The sequence below is a fragment of the Homarus americanus genome, unplaced genomic scaffold, assembly GCF_018991925.1.
Source record: "Homarus americanus isolate GMGI-L3 unplaced genomic scaffold, GMGI_Hamer_2.0 scaffold33556, whole genome shotgun sequence".
In the NCBI taxonomy this organism is placed as follows: Eukaryota; Metazoa; Arthropoda; class Malacostraca; order Decapoda; family Nephropidae; genus Homarus; species Homarus americanus.
Genome location: NW_024713392.1, coordinates 291088 through 318509, shown reverse-complemented (window position 1 = coordinate 318509; position 27422 = coordinate 291088). Strand labels below are relative to the sequence as shown.

Genomic DNA, 27422 nt, shown 5'->3' with positions numbered 1-27422 from the left:
TATATATATATATATATATATATATATATATATATATATATATATATATATATATATATATATATATATATATATATATATATATATATATATATATATATATATATATATATATCTATGTATATATATATATATATTATATATATATATATATATATATATATATATATATATATATATATATATATATATATATATATATATATATATATATATATATATATATATATATATATATATATATATAATATATATACCTGTATTTGTAAAAACATTTAAATGTATCATCAGTGAATCTTGTTAATAAACATGATTCACTTTTTCTTGGTGATCTGAGAACTTCAATTTGTTAACAATATAAACACTCAGGTCTTTCTGATATCAGTTAAGGAAATGTCTTTGTCACATTGGGACATGTTGAATACTTCTTTCCACAGTGTATTAGTATGATCAGGGTGCATCCTCATCCATTTCTCAGTAGTCAGCATCCATTCCTTTGACCACTCTTGAAGCCAAAATAGATATTCCTTTAATGTCTCACTGCTTACTTTCATGAGTTTAATTAATGTTTATAATGAGAGGATGATTTCTGTTTTCATTAAATAGATGATTTTGTATTACAGTATCCAGTTTTATTGTTGTTGGACTAGCATATTACTAGCCTTGTTGCATGCTTAAAGACCTTCATTGTTGAAGTGCAGTTATTACATTATGACAACAGTAAATGACATGTCAGTACTGGCTAACAGGTGGCAGCACGGCAGGTTTCGGGGACAGGGCAAGCATCTAGCACCATGCAGGTGAGGATCAATGTGCTCGACCTGAATGACAACATCCCTGTGTTCAGCAAGCAAGTGTACCGCACCGAGATCTATGAGAACATCACTGCTGGTACCTCCATAATGAGGGTAAGACAAATTTACACTCACCCAGTTTCATCACTATAATAGATAGGTAAACAGATACAGTACTTAACCTATTTTGTAAGCTTAGAATTTAATATTAATATGTCAAATTAAAAAAAAAATTAGTAAACCAAATACAGAGATTGCAGAATGATTGTACAGGGATATCCCCATTAGCCGGAACAATTTAATGATATGCCATGTACTGTAGCTCTAATTGGAGCATTGATATTATTTATACAGTATGTATTAGTGAAATACAGTACATATTAAAGAGTTGTATTATATTACTGTGTAGGGTGATAATAAATAGGAAAACCATTTTAAGCCAAAACCTTGTTGCCTTCAACAGGTGCGGGCAACAGATGGGGATAAAGGAGATTTTGGTATTATAAAGTACACTCAACTTAGTGGTAAACTGGCAGAGAAACTCCGGTTGGATGAAGTGAGTGGTCTAATCACTTGTGACTACAACAACCAGGACTTTGATCGTGAACTTAATCCAGGTAAGTGAATTTTAATTGTATCACACCATGTATATTTTGTGTGCAGGTGCTTCATGCAGACTTTCCTAATATGTACAAGGTACTTATCATCATCTAACATTTTCTTCTCAGTTATTCCCGTTGTCTTTTTCTAAATTTCATGTTTTCAGTATTTTCATGGATTCTTGTGTAGTTTGCTCGAGACAACATTCTGCACAATTTCATTTACTCTCTAGTTAGGAGTTTATTAGTAGCCAAGCTTATACTACAGACTGACAAGGGGGGACCTAATTGAGGTGTATAAACATCTCAAAGGGCACTACTCTGTCGAGTGTCCATACCTGGAGCTGGTGGATGCCCCGCCCCAGAAGGGGTCACAGCTCAAGGTTGAAGAAGCTGCAAATCCAGAAAACGGTGAGGGCAAACTTTTTGGAGTGAGAGTTGTGAACTCTTGGAACAACCTGCCAGGGAGTGTTGTGACAACACCGAGTGTGAACTGTTTCAAGACCATTCTTGACCAACACTGGAGCAGGTTCAGATACATTCAGGAGCTGGTGCATGCCCAGTACTTGCCACCAGTGCATAACAGAATAATGTAGAATAAAAATATCCCACTAACTGCTATCATTTGTAAGGGGCACAAAATGTTACACCATTTCTACAGGTGGTAAAATTATAATAATGATCCATCAGTTGAAAATATTTGTAAGATCTTTACTTTTATAGTTATTGATTTCTATTTTTTTCTGGTATTATAACTTTTATAACTTTCTTTAACTTCTTTAGTTATATTACTTTATTTTTCTAAGTTATTTTCTATGTCTTTCTTTCAATATTCTTAGTTTTTGTTCAATCCAAAATGCGACTTCTAGTTTTATACCTAGGTATGTAAATGCCTAGCATCAATTTGCCAAGCCAACATACCGGTACAGGCAATTAAAACATCTAATAATTACTTAAATACGTAATATTAGGAGGACAAGTTGCTACCTGGCATTTAATTGCAATTCTTAAAACCCCCTCCTGCACCCTCCATCACACGCATTGCTGCCGTCATCTTCTTGCCTGGCGAATCAGCCGTAAACACGCACAAAGAAGGCTCCGCTAATTTGTGTTCTTTCAATATTCTTATTTATTTATTTATATCAATACAGTAGTACCCCGATTTACGCGGTCAATTGAACCCACAGGGTACCGCGGAAAGTGAAATCCACGTAAAGTGAACAACAGAACATATGGGATTAATTCCAATAGAGACTGGCCCGACCCCCAAACTCCACTTTTTGACGACACACAACTATGTTGTAGTAAAAATATTATCTTAACTTTATGATGGTATGCACACACACTTAATATAGAAGAGGTTAGGTTAGGAAAAATAAAGGTTAGGTTAGGAAAACTAAAGGTTGGATGTAACACTTACGTTAGTAGAAGAGATGGGTCGGCATACGGGGATGGAGGCTGGTTCCGAGGCAGAGAGCAGATTACTGGCCCTCAGGTGAATCACCATAACTAGGTGCATCACCATCACTATCAGTTATAGTTGTCAGGGCTTCCCTGACAAATCCCTCAAAGTCACTTTCACTGTCACTGGCTGGCTGTGGTGGGTTGCGGGCGAAGAACTCGGTAATGCTTTTTTGACGGCTAGTGTTGATGTTGTCGTGATACACCTTGATGTACGGCTCCATAGCCTGCACCAGCCGGGTATGGAAGACTTCATAGCGGTCATCGTCAGGGTCGTTGGAAAGGAAGAGCTGTAATTTTTCTGCACACTCGATGGCACCCTTAATATTACTATGCGTTAATTTGTGTTCTTCTGGGATTGACACACCACCTTCCTCTTCACTGACGTTATCATCTTCCAACATCTTGTCGGCAGTCATTTCAGGATCTCTGATCACCTCCAGGATGTCTTCGTTGGTGGTCTCGGAGAAGCTTTCAGCTGTACTACTGTGCGCAGCTTCTCTTGCAAGGTCCAATGCCACTGTCACAGACTGAACCTCACCAGTCACAGGTTGACTCCACCTCTCACCTGGTATGCCATGCAACACATGCCTCCATGCGTGACGAATCGTAGCTATAGACAGCTGATCCCATGCCTCCACCAAGAAGTCTACATCTTGTTTGACGTTAAATTTCTTCCAAAACTGTTTGACGAGAACTTCTTGAGTCACCACCTCCTGTTCCTTGTCCTCGTCGCTTTTACTCTCGCTGTTGGTGTCACCCAGCTTACGCAACTCATCCTTGGTGTTGGTACAGTCATTCAGGAGCTTCAATTTCTTTGCCGAGTGTGCAGCTTTAACATTGCAGATCAGCTCCTGGTCCATGGGCTGGATTAATGACGTAGTGTTGGAAGGAAGGAAGACCACTTTTACGTTGGGGCGACGATCCATAAGTAGGGGCGAGTGTCCTGGCGCGTTGTCAAGGAGCAACAAAATCTTGAATGGAATATTTTTTTGCTCGCAGAATTTCTTCACGTCGGGAATGAAACAGTCATCAAACCAGAAGAGTGACAGAGCAGAGAACATCCACGCCTTGTGTGTGGTCAGCCAGTGGACATTAATCTTGCTCATGTCCACGTTCTTGTAGGCGTGTGGCTTGCGGGCTGTGTGAATCACCGATAACTTTGGTTTACAGGTACCGGAGGCATTGGTGGTAAAGAGGACGGTGATGCGCTCCTTCTGCAACTTCCGACCCGAACCTTGCTGGCAGACTGGACAACAAAGGTCTTGGTAGGCAGCTTTTTCCAAAATAGGCTGGATTCGTCCATGTTGAACACCTGGTCGTCAGTGTACTGCCCTTCCTCCATAACCTCACGTAAGAACGGAGGAAAATCTCTTGCCGCCACACGGTCAGCACTCGCTTCTTCACCACCAATGTTGATGTTGGTGATTTTGTTCCTCTTCTTAAACCTATGCAGCCAACCAGAGGAAGCATTGAAGGGTTTGGGCTCTGCAATTCCCATCTTACGTGACACTGCTGCGTACAGTTCACGTGCGTACTCTTGAACGGATCTCGTGTCCACCGCCATGTTGCGTCGCGCCTGACGAATCAAGTAATTCACCAGCAAATTTTCCATCTTTAGCAGCACCTTGTTCTGGCAATACTTGATCATTGAAGCACCTGCAGACTTTGTGATTCTCATGTGCTCTTTGATCTTGGCTGCATCCTTCTTAATAGTACGAATCGTAGATTCGTTGACTCCATGCTTGCGCGCGAGATCAGCTTGACGTGTTCCTTTCTCCAAATCTTGAATTATCTGTTATTTCACTTCGTAGCTTAGAGAACGTCGTATCTTCTTTGGCTTAGGGCGGCTGGGTCCAGGTAAGGAAAGGTTTCTCTCTGGTGGCGGTGGTCTGGCGGAAGCCATTTCACAGAACAATGGATGCACGTATACACGGTGTGGCCTGGAGGGATGAAACTGCCGCCGCTAGGTCAAGCGTCGTCTTTCCTCCCTCCCTCCTGCGGGTGGACACGTCATATTACTTTAAGCCAATTACAGCTAGCAGCGGAGGGAGGTAGGGATGCATGGCCAATCACAGTCTGATTTGTCATATGACGTCAGTGATAACGCAACAGAGACATGCACTGCGCAACCTTACCGCTCGGCTTGGCCAGGCGGAGGCGGAGGAGGGAGGAGGCGGGAGCAGGCGGGTGGGGCAAATCTAAAAATAGCGTCGAGCCGGACACACTGCGCGTATATGGGTAGATGCACCGCGGAAAGTGAAAGTTCGGTTCTGGCGAGGCACCTCGTAAATGAGAAATCGCGGAAAGTGAAACCGCGTAAAGCGGGGTAATACTGTATACTTGGAGCTGGCGGACACTTGCCCCACAAGGGGTCACAGCTCAAGATTGAGGAAGCCGCAAGTCCAGAAAACTGTGAGGGCAAACTTTTTCGGAGTGAGGGTTTAAACTCTTGGAACAATCTACCAGAAAGTGTTGTGACTGCACCGAGTGTGAGCTCTTTCAAGACAAGACTTGACCAACACTGGAGCGGGTTCAGGTACATTCAGGAGCCGGTGCATGCCCAGTACCTGCCAACAGTGCGTGACAGAGAATGTGACCGATCGCCTGGGCGGCTAGCGAGCCGATCTTTTGGTGAAGAGAATAAATGAAAAGGAAAAGTTATCAGAGACGTGACCGATTGCCCAAGCGGCTAACGAGCCGATCAGTGGTGAAGAGGATAAAAGTAAAATTTATCTTTCTTTTCTTACTCGTATATATTTATTTCAATGTTCTTATTTCTTTGTGTATTTTCTCTTACCATTATTCTCGGTAATACAGTGACCCCTCCGTTAACGAACTCAATCCGTTCCAGAAGGTCGTTCGTTAACCGAAACCGTTGTTTCAATGGGTTTTTGGGTAATTGGTTCCAGCTCACCGAAAATTTCCTAAATTCAACAAAAATGGTAGAAAAGTTCACTTACTTTGAGGTGTGTATGTAGAAGGCTCCTGGATGATGATGATGATGATGATGGGATTTAGAATGGGGATGGAGGAGAAGGAAGAAGAGAAGGCATTGGGGTGGAAGAGAAGTCACCCCATGGCGCCATTTCACCCATAAAATTTTAGCTCTCTTGGTGTAATTCAAGATTATTTTCTTTAAATCAACACTGCACTGCATTATATATTGTCAATATGTAAAATAAATTTCAAAATGACCAATAATTTGCTTAGAAACACAGAAAAAAAGCATTTAGTTGAAGAGAGTCTCAAGCAAGATGTTACCTCCACTGAAAACAGAGAGAGACTAACGCTTGTTTGGTGTGTTAACAAGCTGGATGGCGGGTCAGAAACAAGTGACCTTACCTTCAATTATGTTCAATAATTGTTAAAATGAATAAAAAATTTAATATTAAACTTTTAAAATTATTGAATAGTATAAACTTCTTGATATTTAATAAAATAGTAAGGAATTTAAGCCCTAGAACCGATTACTGTATTGGCGGACTAATACTACAGCTGGTTGGCCACCAAGTGCAAGCAAAAACATGTTGAGGTCGACTTGTAAGAAACTCGTTAATCGAGGGATTGCTCGTTAACCGAAGTTAAGAATCTTATGGGAGGTAACTCGTTAACCGAAATCTCGTTAACCGAGGCGCTCGTTAGCCGAGGGACCACTGTATTAATAAAAAAAAAAAAAAAAGATCAATAGTGAGAAACGATATACTATGTATGCTGTGTTGTCAATAGTAAGAGAAACAATTGAAACCCTGCAATTGTATTTAAATGAGGCAAAAAGTCAGGTTAGCAACCTGGGACTTGGTCAAAATTTTCTTGGTGCCATATGGCAGCAGGGTCTACCATTAGGTAGACAATAAATTATGTTTCCAATATCTTCCCAGGCTGTAGTACCTCCCAGTTTGATAGCTGCCAAGATTTTGAAGGAAGGAGCAGTGATGCTCACACTGTACTAAATCAATATTTATTAAAATCAAATGTGAATAGTATGACAATTTGAACCTTTAATCACCACAACAAAATCTAGGTTTAATCACTGATTACTTTACAGCAACACTCAGACAAAAATGGACCACTAGGTCTTACTGTATAAGTAACAAAAGCAGGTCGTCAGTTAACATTCAATACTTATACCTCCTTAAGGGTATTATTATATTTCAATGACATTAAAGATGGTCACTTTACACACTTGCTAATAGCACAGAATTATGGTATTATTTAGAACAATAGGCTATTATAAGGCCATTAATACCGTGCTTGTAGCATCATGTCATTATTTGAAGAACAAGTATGGGATGTACGTACCTCAGCATACCTCAATTGTGAGTATAGCTGGTTTACTAACCTACAGTACACAACAAGCACTACTTCTGTGGGTAGTAATATTTATAGGAACATGCTATCACAGGAAACATGTACCAGCATCTCAGTTGTGAGTATACACAGATGGTTTACTCACAATTTATAACAAACTCTAATATACTGGTAACAGCAATATTGTATTGTTTCCATACTCAACCTGGGACAATTATATTCCTGCTAATTATTCATAATCATATACATTCAAAGAATAATCCTTGGCACCAGTCAAGATGAACGTACACCAGGCTTACACCGCTGGTGGTCAAACCCATGCGCTCGGCTGTAGCCTCGCTAAACTCCGATGTGTGGTGCTAGAGAGCCCACTCTTCCTTGGTGGCGTGAGGCACTAGTTACATGCCTGAACGACGATTAGGGAGCGAGTCAAAAAGTGACTATTCGTCCTTCACATGCAGTTATATATGGCAACTCACGCATGTCAGAATGCCTCCTTGCGCATGTACAATCAAAGATAAAAGCCTTGTCGCGGTTTTGTCTGAAGATTAAATATAACTCGTGAAGCATTAATAGAGCCCTACCACAAGGCAGAGCGCACCAAAAGCTTAGCTCTTCGGCATAAGTTTTCACCAAATTTCATGACACGACTTTTGTCTTTCATTGTACATACATATTCTTTTATTTAGTTTTCTTTTTATCCTCTTCACCACTGATCGGCTCGTTAGCCGCTTGGGTGATCAGTCACGTCTCTGTTACTTTTCTTTTTCTTTTATCCTCTTCACCAAATGATCGGCTCGTTAGCCGCTTGGGCAATCGGTCACATGTCTGTTACGCACTGTTGGCAAGGACTGGGCATGTACCGGCTCCTGAATGTACCTGAACCGGCTCCAGTGTTGGTCAAGACTGGTCTTGAAAGAGCTCATGCTCGGTGCCGTCACAACACTTTCTGGTAGATTGTTCCAAGAGTTTCCAACCCTCACTCCGAAAAAGTTTGCCCTCACAGTTTTCTGGACTTGCGGCTTCTTCAATCTTGAGCTGTGACCCCTTGTGGGGCGAGTGTCTGCCAGCTTCAAGTAAGGACACTCAACTGAGTAGTGCCCCTTGAGATGCTTTTACAGTAGGTTCTCAAATTTTGCGAGTTTTTAATTCGGCATTTTTTATATGGAGACAAAAAATAACACTGCACAATTTAAAATTTCGACAGCGGAAACTCGAATTTCAATGGGTTTGAGCGGCCCGCCAACATTCAGACGTGCACAATCGTGTAAACAGCGTCATTTCTCTGATGTACGAAATATTCATTATTGTTTATTACTGAATGTCTTTGATTGAATTAATGTTTATGTGTGCAAAATGAACAATACAATTCATTTATAACACGTGGAATATTAAAACACACGAAGAGACGAGATGGCATTGTTTTCGTTAATGTTTACAAAACCAGTGACTGATTGGTTCTACATATAAAACTGAAGAAAATAAAACCCTTGTTGTAGCTGTAATAAAATTAATGTAAAAAAATCAATATGGTTGTTTTAAGTAATGTTATTTAATGTTAATAAATGGAACACTAGGAGTAGCTAACCATTAATGGTAAAGAAAAAAGTGAGATCGCGTAAGTAGGTGTAAGTGCACACATGTGAAAACATATCATCATTACTCTCCATAAGAATATGAAAGCAACACTTATTTACTGTTCAAATTTATTTTAATTAATGTTTCTGAATTTGAAAAAAAAATTCTACCCACCAGTGGTGGTAAAGTTGAAAACATAAGGACAGCTAATGTTGTTGTGTGTGTTTTTACTCGGATGACGAAGTTACCAAGTCATCAGGTTCAACTCTAGCTGAAGCTGTAGAACAAAAAACCTTATTCTGTGCTGTTTTTAGTTTTTATTTAACTTTATCTGTGTTATTTTCATTGGTTTATTAGGTAGTAATTTGCCAAAAAAGTAGGGTAAATAAGGCAAAATTTAGCCAAACATCGAAAGTACCAGACTCAAATTAATTGTCTCCATAGGAAGTTGTATTTAAATTTGGACGATTTGAATTTCACGAGGTTTTTACAGTCTAAATAGGTGTTCAAATATGAGAGCCTACGATACACCTCAATTAGGTCGCCCCTTGCCCGTCTGTCGTATAAGCTAGGCAAGTTCAGGCGCTCCAATCTCTCATGGTAGCTGAGGTGCCGAAGTACAGGCACCAGGCTGGTGGCCCTCCTTTGAACATTTTCAACCAACTGACAGTCCCTAGCATATCTTGGGGACCAGACGGGGTGACAGTACTCCAGAAGGGGAAGCACTTCACTCTTGAAGATTGTTAAGAGAGACAGACTGTCTAGTTATCTGAACGACCTTCTTATAAGACCCAATAATTTATTTGCCTGATTTACCTTCTTCTCGCAATGGCCCGAGAACTTCAGCTCATTTTCAACATACACACCTAGGTCCTTCTCACATTCAGTCTCAAATATTGCAGTTTCTTCATCCTGTTGGGACATATGATATGCCTCCTTACCGTTGGTACGTCCCAGGTGCATTCTCTTACACTTCGTGACATTGAGTCTCAGCAGCCATTTCTTCGACCATTCTTGGAGCCCACAGAGGTCCTTCTGCAGCTCTTCACAGTCCGCTTGGTTCTTGATTTCCCGAAATAACTTGGTGTCATCGGCAAACATTTGTATGGAGGAGTGTACAACATCAGGCATGTCATTTATGAAACAAACAAACAATAGCGGGCCCTATACAAATTTCCCTGTGGTACCCCGCTTGTGACTGGTACGGATGATGATTTCAGGCCATTAATCACCACACACTGCTTGCGGTCATGTAGAAAGTCTTCTATCCACATGAGGACATTTCCTCGTATTCCGTACCCTTCCAGTTTTATTTTCAGCCTTTCATGGGGTACACTGTCGAAAGCCTTGGCAAAATCTAGGTATATATTGTCGATATTACCACCCCGTTCCAGAAAATGGGTCCAAATATCCAATACCTTGAGCAATTGTGTTAAGCAGGAGCGCCCCGGCATAAAACCGTGTTGGCAATCCTTTACAAGGTTGTTTCATAGTAGATGTTCCATCGTGGCATCTCTGATAATGCTCTCAAGTACTTTACATATTATGCTGGTTAAGCTCACCGGTCTATAGTTGTTCGTGGAGTGATGATCGCCCTTCTTAAAGATGGGACTCACATAAGCCACTTTCCATTCACTGGTGACCTCTTGTTCATCCAGGCATTTACAAAACAGGATCTTCAGGGGCTCGGCAAGCTTGTTGCACAACTCTCTTAGCACTCTAGGATGCGGGGTTACGTTCCTAAAAATGCGACGTTATACGAAACAACGTCAAGCGGATCAATTTTCCCCATAAGAAATAGATAAAATACGGGAGTTACGTTCCTGAGCCTCCCTTTGCCCCATGAAATACATTACATATACAACAAATCATTGCCATTTCTATAGAAAATAATGCATACATATAAAACTACTAAGTTTGCGTTGGTACTCACCGATGGGCGGAGACGGTAGAGCGAATGTGTGATGGGTGATGAAGCGGAGGAGGTGGATGGCGGGAGCGGAGGAGTATGATAGGAGCGGAGGAGGGTGGCTAGTCACTGAGACTCTGCACCGAGCCGAGAGCATAACACGGCCAGATGAGAGAGGGTGATGCACTGTAAATAGTAGTTCGTGACTACACGAAACGATGTTGTACTAAGTCATCGGGACGTTAAACGAATTTTGGGTATCTAAAGATTAGTGATGTAGTACCGAAACAACGTTAAGTGGGCCGACGTTATATGAGGACTAACTGTATATACTGTATATGCAGTTAGGAGCCTATGTCAAATAGGAACCATCAGTCAGAACCAGAAGACAAAAAACAAACAACCCAGAGGAGTGAGTGTGATGAGGAATGAGAGAGGTAGCACTGAAGGAAAGGTCTAGCTAGAATCCTAGAACTGAAAATCACATAAAATTAACACACAAAAATAACACATACAGTACAATGAAAATCACATTAAAGAAAAGCCACAAATTATTTTTTTTACAATAACCAGAGCCACAGCTCAGCTTGTCTTGTGGATTGCACGAAATTTGGCTTAGTGTCTTTATTATCAAAAACTTTTTTTTGTAGATTATCCTACTGGATTCTATTTTTTGTAGATTATCTTACTGAATCCAGTAAGAAAGGTAAGTAAGCAAGTGAGAGAAAATCCTATAGTAAGCAAGTGAGAGAAAATCCTATAAAAAATAAGACAAACTTTCATTGACATGATTAAATTTGGCAGAAAGCACAGAAGCACAGTCCAACTCCAACACGTGACAAAAGAGTAATGAGTAGATTAATGACGGCAGCGCCGCTCGGCAGCAAACAGACACATGGGGCACCAGACGGGTTGCCAGTCACCACCAAAACAATGTTATATTGACACTTGAAAAGAGTTTGAAATTATTGCTTCCAGTGATTTGCCTACCATTGATGTTAAACTGATTGGACGGTAGTCAGAGGATAGTGATCTATCTCCCTTCTTGAAAATCGGTATCACATTCGCTATCCTCCAAGATTCTGGTACTTACACCCTTTTTTAATGACATGTTAAAAAAATTTGCTAAGAGCATACTAATCTCTTCCTTACATTCCTTTAATATTCTGGCAAATATCTCATCGGGACCGGGTGACTTATTAGGCTTTAACTTGTGTATTTGCTTACTAACATCATTACCAGTCACTACAGGGTGCTATCTCGCCTAATCTATTTTCTTCACTATCTCTCCTGTATATAGTTGTTGCCTCGGGTATCATGTTTAAATTTTTGGTGGTGAGAAGTGTTGCAAAATATCTATTCAGATTATTGCTCATTTCCCCGTTGTTATCAGTTCGCTCACCGGTATCTGATTGTATTGGTCCAATCTTCTCTCGTGTTTTAGTTTGATACATTTGAAAGAATCCCTTGGGGTTTGACTTCGCCTCCCTTGCTACCTTCAGTTCATTATTCCTCTTTGCTTTTTTTATCTTGGTCTTAACCCTACTGGCCAATACTTTATAATAATCTCGGAGGTAAACCTCACCATGACTTATATTCCTACCTATAGCCTTCCTTTGTCCAATAATACTTTTTAAATAATTATTTATCCATTTGGGGTCATTGTTGTTTGATCTGAGTTTTCTGTATGGTATGTTCTGCCTTTGTGCATTAAGTAACTCATTATTTAAATTGTTGTGGAACTCATGAACCTCAGATCTCGTGATCAGGTCATCCTCAACCGTCATATTTTGTGAGGTTATTGTTATCAGGTCACCAGGTAAAGTGAGGCCACCATCAGTAGGTACATTGTGTGAGGTCATGTAATTCACCCCCAAATGTGATACCCCTTCTCTCAGCTGCCTTTTCAAACTATCAAAGTTTGCCCTTCTGAAATCTGGGACTTTAACCCTTTCGCCACGTTTCACGCACTTAACATTATATTCTGGCTACCGCCAGACGATTTTATTCAGCTCAGGGTAACGTTCCGATGCAAAAGGGTTAATGAAATTTTCCTTTCAACTGCCATTAAATTCTAATTTGAATCTTACTTCTTTGTGATCGCTGTTAGCTAGTTCGTTCTCTACCTCGACATTACTAATGAGGTTTTCTCTGTTTGACAGAACTAAATCAAGTACAGTATATTATTACCCCGGGTGGGTTCGGGTATGTGTTAACTTTGGAAACCGTCCTGAACTGTTTCAAGAAAATCCTCTGATTCTGAGTTACCCATAAAGTCGATCCAATCTATTTGACTAAAGTTAAAGTCGCCTACTATACAGACTTTGCTATGCCTGGATGCCTTGCATATTTCATCCCAAATAAGTCGCTCATTAACTCTTATCAAGATTAGGAGGTCTAAATATTACTCCTGTGATTAATTTTTTCCTACCATCGGTTAATTCTATCCAAATTGTTTCTGTATTCAGCTCAGTTTTTATTTCCTTATTTAGTTCACACTTCAGAGCCAAGGGTGCAGAATATATTTTTTAGTGAGTGTACAACAGAGCAAGTACTGTATGTAGATGTGCAGTAGGTGTGGTGGCTGAGTGTCTGTTTTGTTGTAAGGGTCACTGGTTTGCACCTAGGACACCCTTTATATCCGTATAAAGAGAAAGGTCAGTTATCTCCATCAGAAGAGAGGGGATATTATTCTCACCAACAATCAAAGCACTATTCACAAATTCTTCCCAAATTTCAAAATTTTCCAGATGATAACAGTCAGACACCTGGGAAGAATCTGTAGTTTCTGTGGCAAACATCAACAAATTTCACATAATATCTCTACTGACAATTTCCTTGGGTAAATAATCTCAGCCAAACCTGAATTCTGAAATTCCCTACAGCAGACTCCATGATTAAAATGAAAAAAGCCACCTTCCATCAATCAATATCTGAGGAGGATCTTATGTGACCTAGAAGTCCCAAGTCTTCCTTTTCTCTGTTGGTGTTGCAGTGTGTGAGACTTGTGTCCATGGATTACACCATTTACCTGGAGATCTCCTCATCTCCTTCGTTTTCCTCTAAAAGGCAAAAAAATTGGACTTGCTCTATTTGAAACTTTTCCCTTACCTTTTACGCAGTTAACTGTCCTTCACTGGGCCAATTGTTTGTCTTATCAGAGACAGTGAGAAGGGGTCTGAGTAGATATTGAATTGATATTGAAATAGTTTATTAAGCCAGAAAAAATGCAGATACAGAGTGGACAATAAGAACAATATTGACATGGCTGAGCCAAGTGAGAGCCTGAGCACTCTTAGTGGCACCTGATATGTTCTCAGAAATCCCCTTAGGAATTAGCACACTACAGTACCTTATAATTCATGTTTAGCCTGGGCTGTAACCTTACAAGAAAGTAGGACTAAAATGTGAATGTGATCCTCCAAATAAAGCATCGAATGGGTCGGTGAACCAATTATCAAGTTCATAAGATAAGATGTGCATGAACACATATGGTAGACAAGTACACAGCTCACTATACAGAACAGTACCTTGCATTCATTATGTCATTCACACATTTTACTTTTTTTTTTTAATATATCCATTTTTGCTATGTTCATTCCAGAGGTCCATCTACGAGTAGAGGCTGCAGACAACAATGGCTTGGGCAACAAAGCCATGGCACAGATTATCTTGGTGTTGAAAGATGTCAATGACGTAGCACCCAGGTTTCTGAAGCCAATATACACTGGAGTGATGAAACCAGACCAAAACAACCTCAAGGAGACATTGCAAGTCCAGGTAAGGTGGTTGTCACTATTGTTGCTGCTATAGGTTTAAGTGAACAGTGGATGGTAAGTGGGCAGCTGGTTTATGTGGATGGTGGGTGTAAGTGGGCAGTTGATTTATGTGGATGGTGGGTGTAAATGGGCAGTTGGTTTATGTGGGGTGGCATGTTTGTGATTGGTTGATTTAAATGGGTGAAGAATTTGTGAGAAGAATGGGGTTTATGTAGATGTTTGGTTCGTGTCAACTGATGGTTTCTGTAGACTTGGCCTTTGGATATGAGTTTAGATGGGTTTATGTAGTTTCTCGGTTTATGCAGCAGAGAGTGGAATGGTTGGTGAAATATTCTTTTTAGGTTTATATTAGAGACATTGAGAGAAATTGTGAATAAAGCAATATTTAATTCATGAGCACTTAGTCAAGATTATTAAATTTATCAGAAAATTTAAAACTGATAAGTTATCTTCAAAAATAAAAAAAATAAAGTAGTGCAGTGTTACTGTACATTTAACAGTGTGACTGGTATTTCTGCAATTACTCATAATGTGGATATTTGTGGATGGAATGGTTATGCTGTGTTCAAATAATGGATGTGACTTTACAGTGATGAAGAAAAGCCGTGTTTCCATGTTCCGGCTGTTAGTGTATCACCATTATATTCTTTGAGAGTTATACATGTTATGATTATTTATTGTCATCTCTAGGCAGTTGATGATGATGCAGAGGAACCCAACAACAAAATCCGGTACAGCATGGACCCCTCCATCTTCATTCACAACTTTAATGTGGATAGTACAACAGGAGTAATATCTGTTATCCAGCAGCTGGCTTACCCTCAGGTGAGACTGTATGAGGTACAGTACATGCCCTGTCAGTAGTGAGGCAGTACAGGTACCGGGTAAATGTTTGAGTTTCTTCATCTAAAGATGAGAAATAGTAAGAGAGTAATAAGGCTCTCTGCCAGCTGCAGAAAGATGAAGAGTTAGTGTGAATATTGGTACTTTTGCAGGTAGAATATTATAGAAAGTATACTTTAGGAAGTGAATGCATGGAAATTCCCAAATTTAAACTGACTTTCCTGCATTATAGCCTATGTGGGATGTCTTGTGAACCCCTGGTACAGAATTAGAAATTACAAGTCATGTGAAAACATGTACCTACTGTATTACCATGATACAAATTTTATTGGTAGACAACTATACAATTATATACCTTAAAATAGATTTATTTGTAGTCTTAGTACAGTAAATAAAAACCAATTCACATAATTCTACAGTGGTCCCTCGGTTAACGAACACAATTCGTTCCGCAGAGTCGTTCGTTAACCAAATCCATTGTTTCAATGGGATATTGGGTAATTGGTTCCAGCTCACAGAAAAGTACATACAAAGTAAAAAAAAATGCAGTAAAGTACACTTACTTTGAGGTGTGTATGTAGAAGGCTCCTGGTTGATGATGATGATGGGAATTAGAGGTGGGAATGGAAGAGAAGGGAGGAGAGAAGGAAGTGGGGATGGAGGAGAAATCACCTTTCAGGGGACTCATGCTTGATGTAGTAATTTTACCAATAAAATTTTAAGTTCACTAGGTGTAATTCAAGATTATTTTATTTAAATCAACACTGCACTGCACTATATATTATCAATATGTTAACTAAATTTCAGAATGACCAATAATTGTAATGTAAAAATGCAAAAATATTCAAGACACCAACAAAATCGATGTTCACTCCACTGTAAACAAAGCCAAACTGACGCCTGGTAGGTGAGTTAAGGGGCTGATGGGAGCACAAAAAACTAGTACCCTGTACTGCATATATTATCAATATGTTAGCCAAATTTTAAAATGACTAATAATTTTAATAAAAATTGCAAAAATATTAAAGAGCACAACTTTCTTGATATTTAATCCACTGGAAAAGAATGTAAACATAGAAGAGATTACTGAATTGGCAGACTAGCCCATCAGCTTATCAGCTGATGCTCACAAAAAAACGTGTTTGTCGTAAGGATTTCGTTAATTGAAGTTTTGTTCGTTAACCGAATTGAAGATCCTTATGGGAGGTAATTCGATAACCGAAATTTCGTTAATCGAACTGTTCGTTAACCGAGGGACCACTGTAATGTATGGTTGCTGAATTTAGTTTTAACTTATAATGCAAATTTCCTAGACATTCATTTTTACCATGTCAGTTACCTAATGAAAGGTTGTGTCCATTTCCTCAACCCTACACTTGTAGGGGTCCCCGAGTTATGAACGTCCGACTTACGAACACCTGCTGATACGAATAAGGTCCCTTAAGGGCAAACTTTTTTGCAGTGAGAGTTGTCAACTCTTGGAACAATCTGCCAGAAAGTATTGTGATGGCACCGAGTGTGAGTTCTTTCAAGACCAGACTTGACCAACACTGGAACAGGTTCAGGTACATTCAGGTACTGGCCAACAGTGCGTGACAGAGACGTGACCGATCACCCAAGTGGCTAATGAGCCAATGAGTGGTGAAGAGGATAAAAGAATCGGTACAACTGGTTCGTAGTATTAATGTACGAGAACTAGTTTGCGTGGCGTGGCGGGTGGGAAGTAATGCTTTACCCAACCACAGTATGCCTTATGCCTCACCTCAGTAATGTGTGTGATCAATTGCAAACATGATGCAAGTGATATTAGTGCAGCCAAGAAAAGGAAAACAATTACAATGGAAGTGAAGGTTGATGTAATTAAACGTTCTGGGCTTCATTAGGTCAATGAGCGGAACAATTTTGAAAGACAAACACAGAATTCTTGAACATGTAAAGAGATCTTCACCAATACACTCAACTGTGATAACAAAACAAAAACGTGGATTGTTAATTGAAATAGAAAGATTAATTATTAGTGATATGGTTGAAAGATCAGGCAGCCCCAGGTTTCAAGGTAAGTGTTAAACTTTAATTTTTACTTTCCTTTACTGTATTCTGTTATTTAATTTCTTCTTTTCTCTTAAATTAAGTGATTCTAGATGTATAAAAGGACTTAGGCTATGAAATAGTGCACATAGAGTATGTGTTCCGAATTAACTACATTTTCAATTTAAGAACGTCCTTAGGAACAGAACTCGTTCGTAACCCGGGGACCCCCTGTATAGGTAACCAATGCCAGATGTAGGGTGAAAGCTATCCTAATATGTTTATTTACATCTAACTTAAAATGTAATACACTGCCTTCCTTTGACAGATATCTGGTCTTGCAAAAAAAAAGAGAGAAAAGCGGGCATATGAAAATGATGATGGAATTATCACCTTCAGCGTGACAGCCACAGACTTTGGTAATTTACCAGATCAACTTTCATTTTACATTTGTGATTATTTGAGTAAAAAGTTAAGTTTAAATTTTTTTAATGTATTGGTTTTTGGTTAGGTGAAGTGACTTTGTTTGCTTATTTTAACTACATTCTTATTTACTTGAGTTGGATCAAATGCATACAGTAAGATCTTGTATTTTTCGAGTAATATAGACTGGAAAAATTGTGCCAAATTCAAATTCACCAAATTCAAATACATAAACTAATGGGAAAAATGAAAATATTGACTGGCCACTCTACATCAACCTCTGATTTTCCCATTTATAACCAACAAATGATACAAATTCAGCCTTTATTGACCTGATTGTGCTTTCCGGAACTAGTTTTTAGGCCTTCCTCAAGTAACTTAATCACACGCTGCTTATCCTCCATCGAGTACTTGGCAAACTTAACTCGACAGATGGTAACACCACCCAAAAAAGCACACAATAGCAGCCCAGGCGGTTGCTAGGATGGTTCTACATCACATGTTCAATTGATTCGTGTCTTGTTTGTGAAGTGTTTTTTGAGGGGTACTCTGTAAATTTTGTTCTTTTTTTTGCAAATTTACCTGTTACCCATAAATACTGTATGAAAAGAATAAGTAAAAAGAATGTTTTTCAGTGAGGACTAATAACGGTTTACACCAGCGCTCTCTGTTTACATCACATGATCAGTTGAATCGCCTGGTTTTTGTCGATTGCTCCGTGATTTTCGCTGTTTTCTCCAATTTTGTTGTGTTAGCGATGAATATGAAAAGACAAGGTAAGAAGAATGTTTCCAAGAAGCGTTCTGGTGATTAAATTGCCGGTGGTGAACGTAAAAGAGGTTTACAAGAATGGAACTATCGCGCTGTAGCCTGCGCCATCCTAGTGACCGCCCGGGCTGCTATTGTGTGCTTTTTTGGGTGGTGCTACCACCTGTCGAGTCAAGATAATGACTGGCTTTTTCTCATAAGCTTATGTATTGTATTTGCATTTGGCGAATTTGAATTTGACGCAATTTTTCCAGTCTATATTACTCGCAAAATACAAGATCTTACTGTATATACAGTCAACCCTCACTTTACGCGGTTAATGTAACCCACAGGGTACCGCGGAAAGTGAGAAACGCGTAAAGTGAATAACATAACATATGGGATTAAATGAAATAGAGACCGGCTGACCCCCAAACTCCACTTTTTCCAACACAATACCTATGTTCTAGTAAAAATAACATCTTAATTTTATGATGGTACATGCACACAATTAATACTTAAGAGAAATAGAGAAATACAGTCGCCAAGTTAATGTCCATTCAAATAATGGACTCAAACTCCCCCTCTTCTCACACTACACTCCCTGGCTCTTCCCTCTCAGAAATTTTTGGGGGAAAACCCGGTATAGTAATAAATAATACCTCAAACTAAAGTTAGGATAATATAATTGACATTGCTGGATTCCTTGTAAGACCAGGAATATTTTGAATATAAATGTCATATATTTTGCACAAAAGATAACATATTTACTCAGAGTAAACATTATATCTAAAATTTGTATGTCTAATGCAAAATCTATGATGTTTATATTCAAAATGATCATCAAATTGTAAGAATTCCAGCAATGTAAATTATATTCTGGCCGGGTAATTTGTATGAATTTTATGAGCTAAAACAAATATCTTCAGTTAATAAAAAAAAAATATTCTTCACGACACTATCTGTCAATCAAAGTACCCCACCTTGCCTCCCCCCCTCTTCCAACCGGCCAGATGGTCGGTCCGTCCCAACCCTCCCCCACCAACCCTCCCTTCAAGAGAAAGGTTGGGTGAAAAAACTAGATTTTAACATTTAGTATTAAATAATACCTCAGATTAAAGTTAGGATAATATAATTGACATTGCTGGATTCCTTGTAAAACCAGGAATATTTTGAATATAAATGTCATATATTTTGCACAAAAGATAACATATTTACTCAGAGTAAACATTATATCTAAAATTTGTATGTCTAATGCAAAATATATGATGTTTATATTCAAAATGATCATCAAATTGTAAGAATTCCAGCAATGTAAATTATATTCTGGACGGGTAATTTGTATGAAATTTATGAGCTAAATAAAAAAATTATATACTTCACCAGCGTAAGAATTTTTACCCACGCCCGGAATGTGTGAGCATCCGGGTTCGAGGATGCTCCGGCGTTCTAGCCCTGCCCGGAACCGGGATGCTCATTCATGATGGGTATGCCCATTTAAGCGGGTAACTATTGTCATAGATTTTTCTGGTGATATTATTACTAAAGTTAAAATCTGGATTTTCTGTGTCTGTTGAGAGGAAGGTGGGGGCTGAATTAGAAAAAATTGTGTGGTTTCTAGGGTGTGAGGAAAGTCAACAGTGAATAATCCCATGTTATATTGAATTCACTGCGATGTTCTCTTATAACAAGTTAATGCTGGCGTGAAAGCGAGGTTGACTTGTGATATATATATATATATATATATATATATATATATATATATATATATATATATATATATATATATATATATATATATATATATATATATATATATATATATATATATACTCCTTCAATTTAAAAGTTAGATATCTTATAGTGCTAGATATAATAATATAGTGCACAAGGTATTTTAGTCACATTTTTGGAACATTCACAGATTAGCGTGGTAAGGGTATAATTGCTGTGTGTTACACCTATTCTAGGATACAGTGCTCCCACTTGTTGCACTGCCTTCAGTGATTGGTCTATCACGATGCCTAGATCTGTTTCCTTATCAACAGTTTCCAAGAAAATTTTAATTACATAATAGTTGTGTATTGGGATTATTGTGTCCCACATCCAGCATCTAAGATTTTGGTATATTCAGAAGCATCTGCCAGTCCTGCAACTATTTAAACAGCTCATGCTGATCATTTTGCAAAGTGACAGTATCTTTTTGGCTTATAATCTTTGTGGATATTGTATTTTTGTGTCGTCCACAAATATGATTATGTGGCTTAATATAATTTCATCAATATTATTAAAGTAGATCTATATGTCTGGAATTTAGAGGCTATCCAGGCATGTGGAATTTTATCAAATGCCATAAAAAGATTCTTTAACTGTACAACACATCCAGTGATAACCTTGGTCCACATAATGTTACCATTTCAATTAATGTAAGTAAATTTGTAAGACCAGATTTTCCCTTCTTATAACTGTGTTGTGATGCATTGATAAGACTGTGTTTGGTTAGGTGTTGGATGTTAGTGTTCCTCAAAATTTTCTCAAAGAGTTTGAATACATGTTATATGAAGGTGGATTTTGCTGAACTTTTTCTATCTTTCTTGTATATCAGTGTGACATTGGTTGATTTCCAGTCCTTAGACACTTTTCCTTATTCCAGGAATTCAGTTTATTTACTCTTTAAACTTCTATTTATTACTGTATTATATTCAGTTTTTATTTCTGTTTGTTTACAGTACTTGACTCTTATGTGATATTGTGATGAATATTATCATGTATTACTTGGCTTATATAGGCATTACTGTACATGTAATTGAAGGTGCAGTAGTTCATTCAGATGATTGGTTTTTGGAAACTGAAAATGGTATTCATGAATTCTGCTATTCAGGAGAGTTTCTGGGGCCTATCCCTCAACTAAAGGAGATTTTTTTATAATTTCCTCACCTGCCAATCTATATCCTCTAATTTCTGGAATCTGAGCGTTCTGTAACCCAGGGAGTGCCTGTATTTCCAAAATTATATCTAACACTATCTCCACCATTTTTTAAGTATTAAATCAAATTTGATACATACCGTATATCCTTTTCGTTACATTTACCTACAAGCTCACTGATTTTGATAAGTTCAGTCATATTATTGCCATAAAACATACAGTACCAACCATCTAACATGACTCATTTATCTATATATATGTCACTGCTGTATCTCACACCATTATCATGATTCCCACCAGGAACCCCACCATTGAGCACGACTGTCAAGGTTCAGATATTCCGTGATGAATTTGTAGAACGCTTCATCACATTTATATATCCGAAGCCTCAAATTGAAGTCCGCTTCAATGAGGTAAGTTTACATGATTGTTCAACCAAATTGCAACTTAAGGATATTGTGTGTTATTGGACTTATTTGAATAAGCTTTCTTTCTTCAGTCACTCATGGTAGCAACAGTGATTTAAGGCAAAACTTACAGTAAGGATGACTCAATTTTGCAGGGCAAGTTATAAAGTCTATCAGGTACACAAACATACCCCTCTACTTGTCCAACTGGGTAGGAAGATTATGGGACCCACGATTCCAAAGCTGTGGATTTCTTGATGCTAGTTGACTATAATCAATCATTGCTACCTAAACTCTGGCAACAGGGAGATGATGTACACTCACAAGAGTCATACAAATAATGCTGAATGCCATGAGGTTGAGGGGCAAAAGAAAGATTATAAATAAATGGAGGAGCAGTCTTGCTAGAGACATGATATCAAAACTCACGGAGGGTCCTGGCATGGCTGAGTTAGAAGCTTCTTGGGGTCTTTTAGAGATGGTGATTGTCCTGAGTTAGAACAAGGCAACTTCACTGAACTTGTTTGACAAGTTTTGGACCAGGAAAACAATGTAAAAATTTTGTACCTGAGTCATGAAATCTTGATTTCTCCTTTGGGGAAAATATTTAAAAAATTCACTGGAAAACCATACATAAATTTCTTCAGTATAGTACTTAGTTACAACTCTAGGAGAAAAATCATTAAAGCTAAAAATGAGCATATGGTAATGAAATATAAAATTGTAATAGATAGTTGAAAAACATGTGCAGGTTTCCAAAGACATAATATTTCAACAAGCAGAATAACTCTTAAAACTACAGTACGTACACATCACATTTTTTAGGTCACGTATGCAAAGAAGAGAGGAGTGTATACAGTCACCCCAAGCATCTTTGTCTGACCACTTGAGCAGATCTTTGGACTGAATTATACTGAGTAATTATTGTCTTATGTATAACATTTGGTGGTATATAGAGGTATATCAAATAAATGAGCTCTGCTTCTTTCTATCTGCTGACACATGCATTTTATTTTGAAATTTCAACTCATTTCAAATGGATTATACCCAATGTTGCACATGCAATGCAACAGTCCACCAAGTGCTGTGCACTTAATATTTCCAGCTGAATATATTAAAGACAGGTATACCCCAATAACCAATGTAAATAGGGACTGTGAAAGGTCATTGCCTAGTGTATCAATGGTTATCGAAGCAATTAATCCCATAAGGATCTAACAAATTCTGGAGATTAGGGACCGACCACCCCCTAAAAACTCCCATCTACCTCTAATATATTTCTGTTGTGCATACTGTCAAGCTAGAAAATAAGGCAGACATATAAAGCAAGCACAAGAGGCATTAAATAAAGAATGTAAAGCATAAATTGACACTTGTATACCTGTATTGAGGTTGGTAGAAATGATCTAGGGTGGCAAGTTCAAGTCTCTACCAATCTTTGCTGGTCCATTACCACTCTTATTATGCCTTATTACATCATATCAAGCTGCCCCTCTTAGGGGCGTTTGGGCATGATTGCGTAACACACGAAGTCGGAAAAAAAAAAAAACATGTAGTTGGAGACACATGGTAAATGTAAACAAGTGGAGAGAAGTGGGAATGAATCGTAGTTTCGCAGAACCCTCCTGTGGCAAGATTTCGCATCATGCCACTGCCTGCCAAATTCAAAACAGCTTTACCACGCCTCCCCAAATCATCGGATCAACAGGGTATCAACAAAACTTAAGGGGTATTTCGCCAAGATATAATCGTCGGTTATGTAAAGCTGCTGTTAATGGGATGTCGGTTTTTGGGGCATACTTGTAAACATCTAAGGAGTGCTCCTTGTTATTTACACCATGTTTTTATATTCTTTTAGCTTCTTGCATACCTAGGATAACTTAAAAAATAATGTATACTATTTTGTTCTACTGGTGGTACTCTTCTGCACATTGCCTTGGTATGTATTGGTGCATGTAATGTAACAAAATTCATTCTTCACTGTGATGTCAAAAATAGAGGAAACATTGGTTTTACAATTTATTACCATATGAGTAAATGTGCCTATTATTATCTAAGAGTATGGGCATATATAGGAGTGAGGAAATTGTGTGCAGGGACATGTGGTATTACCCAGGTTGGAAAGATAAGGTTAAATTTTATGTGGAAGTAGCTAACTAGTCATAGCAGTATTAATATAATTATTTGTGAGATTTTCCTATGCTGATTCTTTTCATTCATCAAGTTGCAGTTAGTCTGTTTTGGAGATTGATTTACCATTTATGTATGGTGTGAGTTACGATTGAAGAAATTTAACTTTTAGTCACTAGTGATGGATAAAATGCTACAGTCTGTTTTGGAGATTGATTTACCATTTATGTATGGTGTGAGTTACGATTGAAGAAATTTAACTTTTAGTCACTAGTGATGGATAAAATGCTGCATTACGGCCTATGGTAGTAGTATAGGCAGCCCCAAATTTCCATTTAAAAAGTAGCTTTTGAGCTCTATTTGCTGTATAAGACCAGTACCCCAAATGTGACACTTACCCACTGACTCAGTAGTCCTTTACCAACCATCCTTGATTTTTTTAAATAAGGCCAATTCACTTCAAGTAATGTCATCAAATTATACCCGCTGGTGTAGTGTAAACACTAGTGACGTCACTGAAGCGTGTTGGGAGTGTTCCCTCGTCTCGGTGGTGTGACTATTTATACAACATGTGATTCAACAGCAACCACCGTATTCTAATTGTGGTGTTTCATTAGGATTTGAGTGAAAAAGGTTACCAGTATGTACTTACTACATACATTTATTACACAAATATATATATATATATATATATATATATATATATATATATATATATATATATATATATATATATATATATATATATATATATATATATATATATATATATATATATATATATATATATATATATATATATATATATATATATATATATATATATATATATATATATATATATACTGAATATACTATGTACAAAAAATGAATGTTCAATGAATTATTTATGGTGCATTAGGGTACTGGTCACTTCTGATGGGCTATAAATAGCCTTCTTTATCTCCCCTACATCTCACCCTGAGCCAGACGGAAGGGTCTTGGTAAATAACATGTTTGCTTATTTTCCATTTACTTTAAATAGATTTACCGAATTATTTGTTTTATTTATTTATTTATAATATACTGTAATATATTAAACACACTGTAATTATTTTCTTTAATTTATAAATTGTTTTGCGACAAAGGAATGTTCTCCAGTAGTGTTTCATTAGGATTTGAGTGAAAAAATATTACGTACTTACACAATTGTTCCTCTTACTTTGACAACACAACATACATACAGTATATTATTTCTCAGTTTTGATCTTTTTTTTTAATTTTTGTATTTATTTATAGTTAGTTACTTAAAATAAGGCCAATTCACTTCAAGTAATGGCATCAAATATTACCAGCTGGTGTAGTGTAAACACTAGTGGCGTCACTTGAGCGTCTGTAATTAACCGTCGATAGTTTCAAGAATTAATGCACTCATTTACTGAATATTCTTTGGAAAAAAATAAAATTTAAATCAATTATTTATAGGAGATAAATATTATTATGAGTAAATATACCGATACCGGTATGCATTACTGACCACCTCCACGGCTCCTCACTGGCAAATGGGGAGGGGTGTGTGATGATAGCTGTGTTTATTATAGGGGTATAAATCTCTTTTACGGTATGTTAGACAGGTTTATAATACATTTTTATTATTTTAATATACCGGTAATCTTAATTTGAATCCAGCTTGCCAAACGTAAGTTTCAGTATAAAATAATTAGTGGTAAGACCTTGTGAGTGGCTTACGATGTTTTCATCACCACTCTTGACACACTAAACCACAATATTTAAGAGGTAAGAATTTTAAACTTGGTGGTTTAGAAGACCCCCTAACTTTGGGCAGATTTTTTTAATGTTCAAATTTTGTCTTATAGGCGTGTGCTCACGGTAGAGATACGAAAATTATTTAGGCATACTGTACTGTACCGTCACTGTAATAATAGAAGGACATTTGGATAATACTTTACCTATACTTACAGGATGAGATTGAGAGAATGTTGACCACCATCACTGGAGGGGAAACAGAGATCTTGAAGGTGGAGGACTACAGCACCACTGATACCAGCAGGTTCCAAACTGATAAGTAAGATGGTGGACCCAGGGAGGGCGAAAATGACGAGTGCCATACACATTTGCCCACACACTGTTGTTGTGATACACTTAATGCTTAATCCTTATGCTGTATATTTGTGCTTTATCAAAATGAGTGTGAAATATTTCCAGCTTCTCAAGTTTTTATACAATTATGTGTCTTTGCTATTGATGTATTCATCATTACACCACCTGTACAAAGATCTTTCTCTGACTCATTGACTCATCTGGTTACATTAAACACTTTTGAGAGTATCATGATACCTTGCTGCCATTTTTTGAACTGCTAATTATAGAATTAGATATAAATTGATGTAACTGACTTGGGACTTAAAGTAGATAAAACACTGTTAATCTAGAATCTAGAGGTAGTGTAGATTATTAATATAATTTCAAGATATTTTTTCTTACTATTACATAATTTTACTTAATAAGACAACTCATAATGGTAGTGCATAGTGAATGGTTGCTTTATTAAAGCCGTTAGAAGATAGCAGCCCATAAAGTACGTAGTTTTAAATACTCAAATTCATATTGAATTTATTAGCTGTAATAGTGTAGTATTACCACTGTTGTAAGCATCAGTGGGTTAAACCCTGTGTACTTTCAGATCATCCGTCCACTAAGGCAGATGAATGACAGAACGAAAAAGGAGGCCTCCTATAGATTATTGTTTAAAGCAATGGGAACAGAGGAAGGTTTGGTTGTGTAGAACACTTACAATGGATGGAGAAAATCCTGTTTAATAGATTAGGTACTGTACATTTTAGAATTTGTGGAAACAGTAGATATCCTTGAAGTGGTGCACAGTACACAAAAAATAGATTAGAAATGGGGAATTGAGAAATGATGAAGAGGAACAAAATAGTAAAATGAGTGATACAGAAAAATCTGTTTTTGGATTTTCATATAAACTATAAAATTACTTGAACTTTTGGTTACAGAATTGTCATTTCACTGCAGCCACAGCTAATAATGCCGTTTCTTGACTGGTTCACTTCCCTTTCACTTGTTGACACATATGATAAACCTGAATTTGAAATCTCCCAGAGGAGCAGTATTGTGAACTGATGTTGAGTGAAAGTTCTTGCTTAAAAATTGTGGGTAAATTTAATGGAGAATTGTCACCTTGTGTGAGCACCACTGCATGATACTGTACATCGATGTCACCTTCCCCACTGTTTACCATTTTCTCCAAGCAGTTACTCATTTGTTAGGGATTATGGACTATGATCAATGTACATACTGAGTATTTGAGTTTGCATATCGTGTAAAGGGTTGTTGTTACCGTTTTGCTGTCTCATAGTCCATAGTGTTAATCAAAATCATTCTTTAGAATTTTAGTTGTTCATATCCGAATATCATTGGTATTTTAATAAAAATTTAGACACTACTTTACTTTTGGGGGGATGCC

General features: G+C 37.7%; 1 protein-coding gene across 2 annotated transcripts in view; it reads left to right on the top strand.

Moving 5' to 3' along the window:
- LOC121871956 (cadherin-86C-like) overlaps nt 1-27422 on the top strand; it is a 175694-nt gene that overhangs the window by 121749 nt on the left and 26523 nt on the right. The window contains exons 11-17 of one of the 2 annotated variants that reach the window (XM_042374585.1): nt 750-908; nt 1258-1411; nt 14257-14432; nt 15122-15256; nt 17631-17721; nt 21699-21811; nt 25897-25985. In XM_042374585.1, coding sequence (XP_042230519.1) covers nt 750-908; nt 1258-1411; nt 14257-14432; nt 15122-15256; nt 17631-17721; nt 21699-21811; nt 25897-25985 — 917 coding nt within the window. Of the gene's footprint in view, nt 1-749; nt 909-1257; nt 1412-14256; nt 14433-15121; nt 15257-17630; nt 17722-21698; nt 21812-25896; nt 26001-27422 lie in introns of both variants that reach the window. The other variant, XM_042374582.1, reaches the window with a different exon arrangement.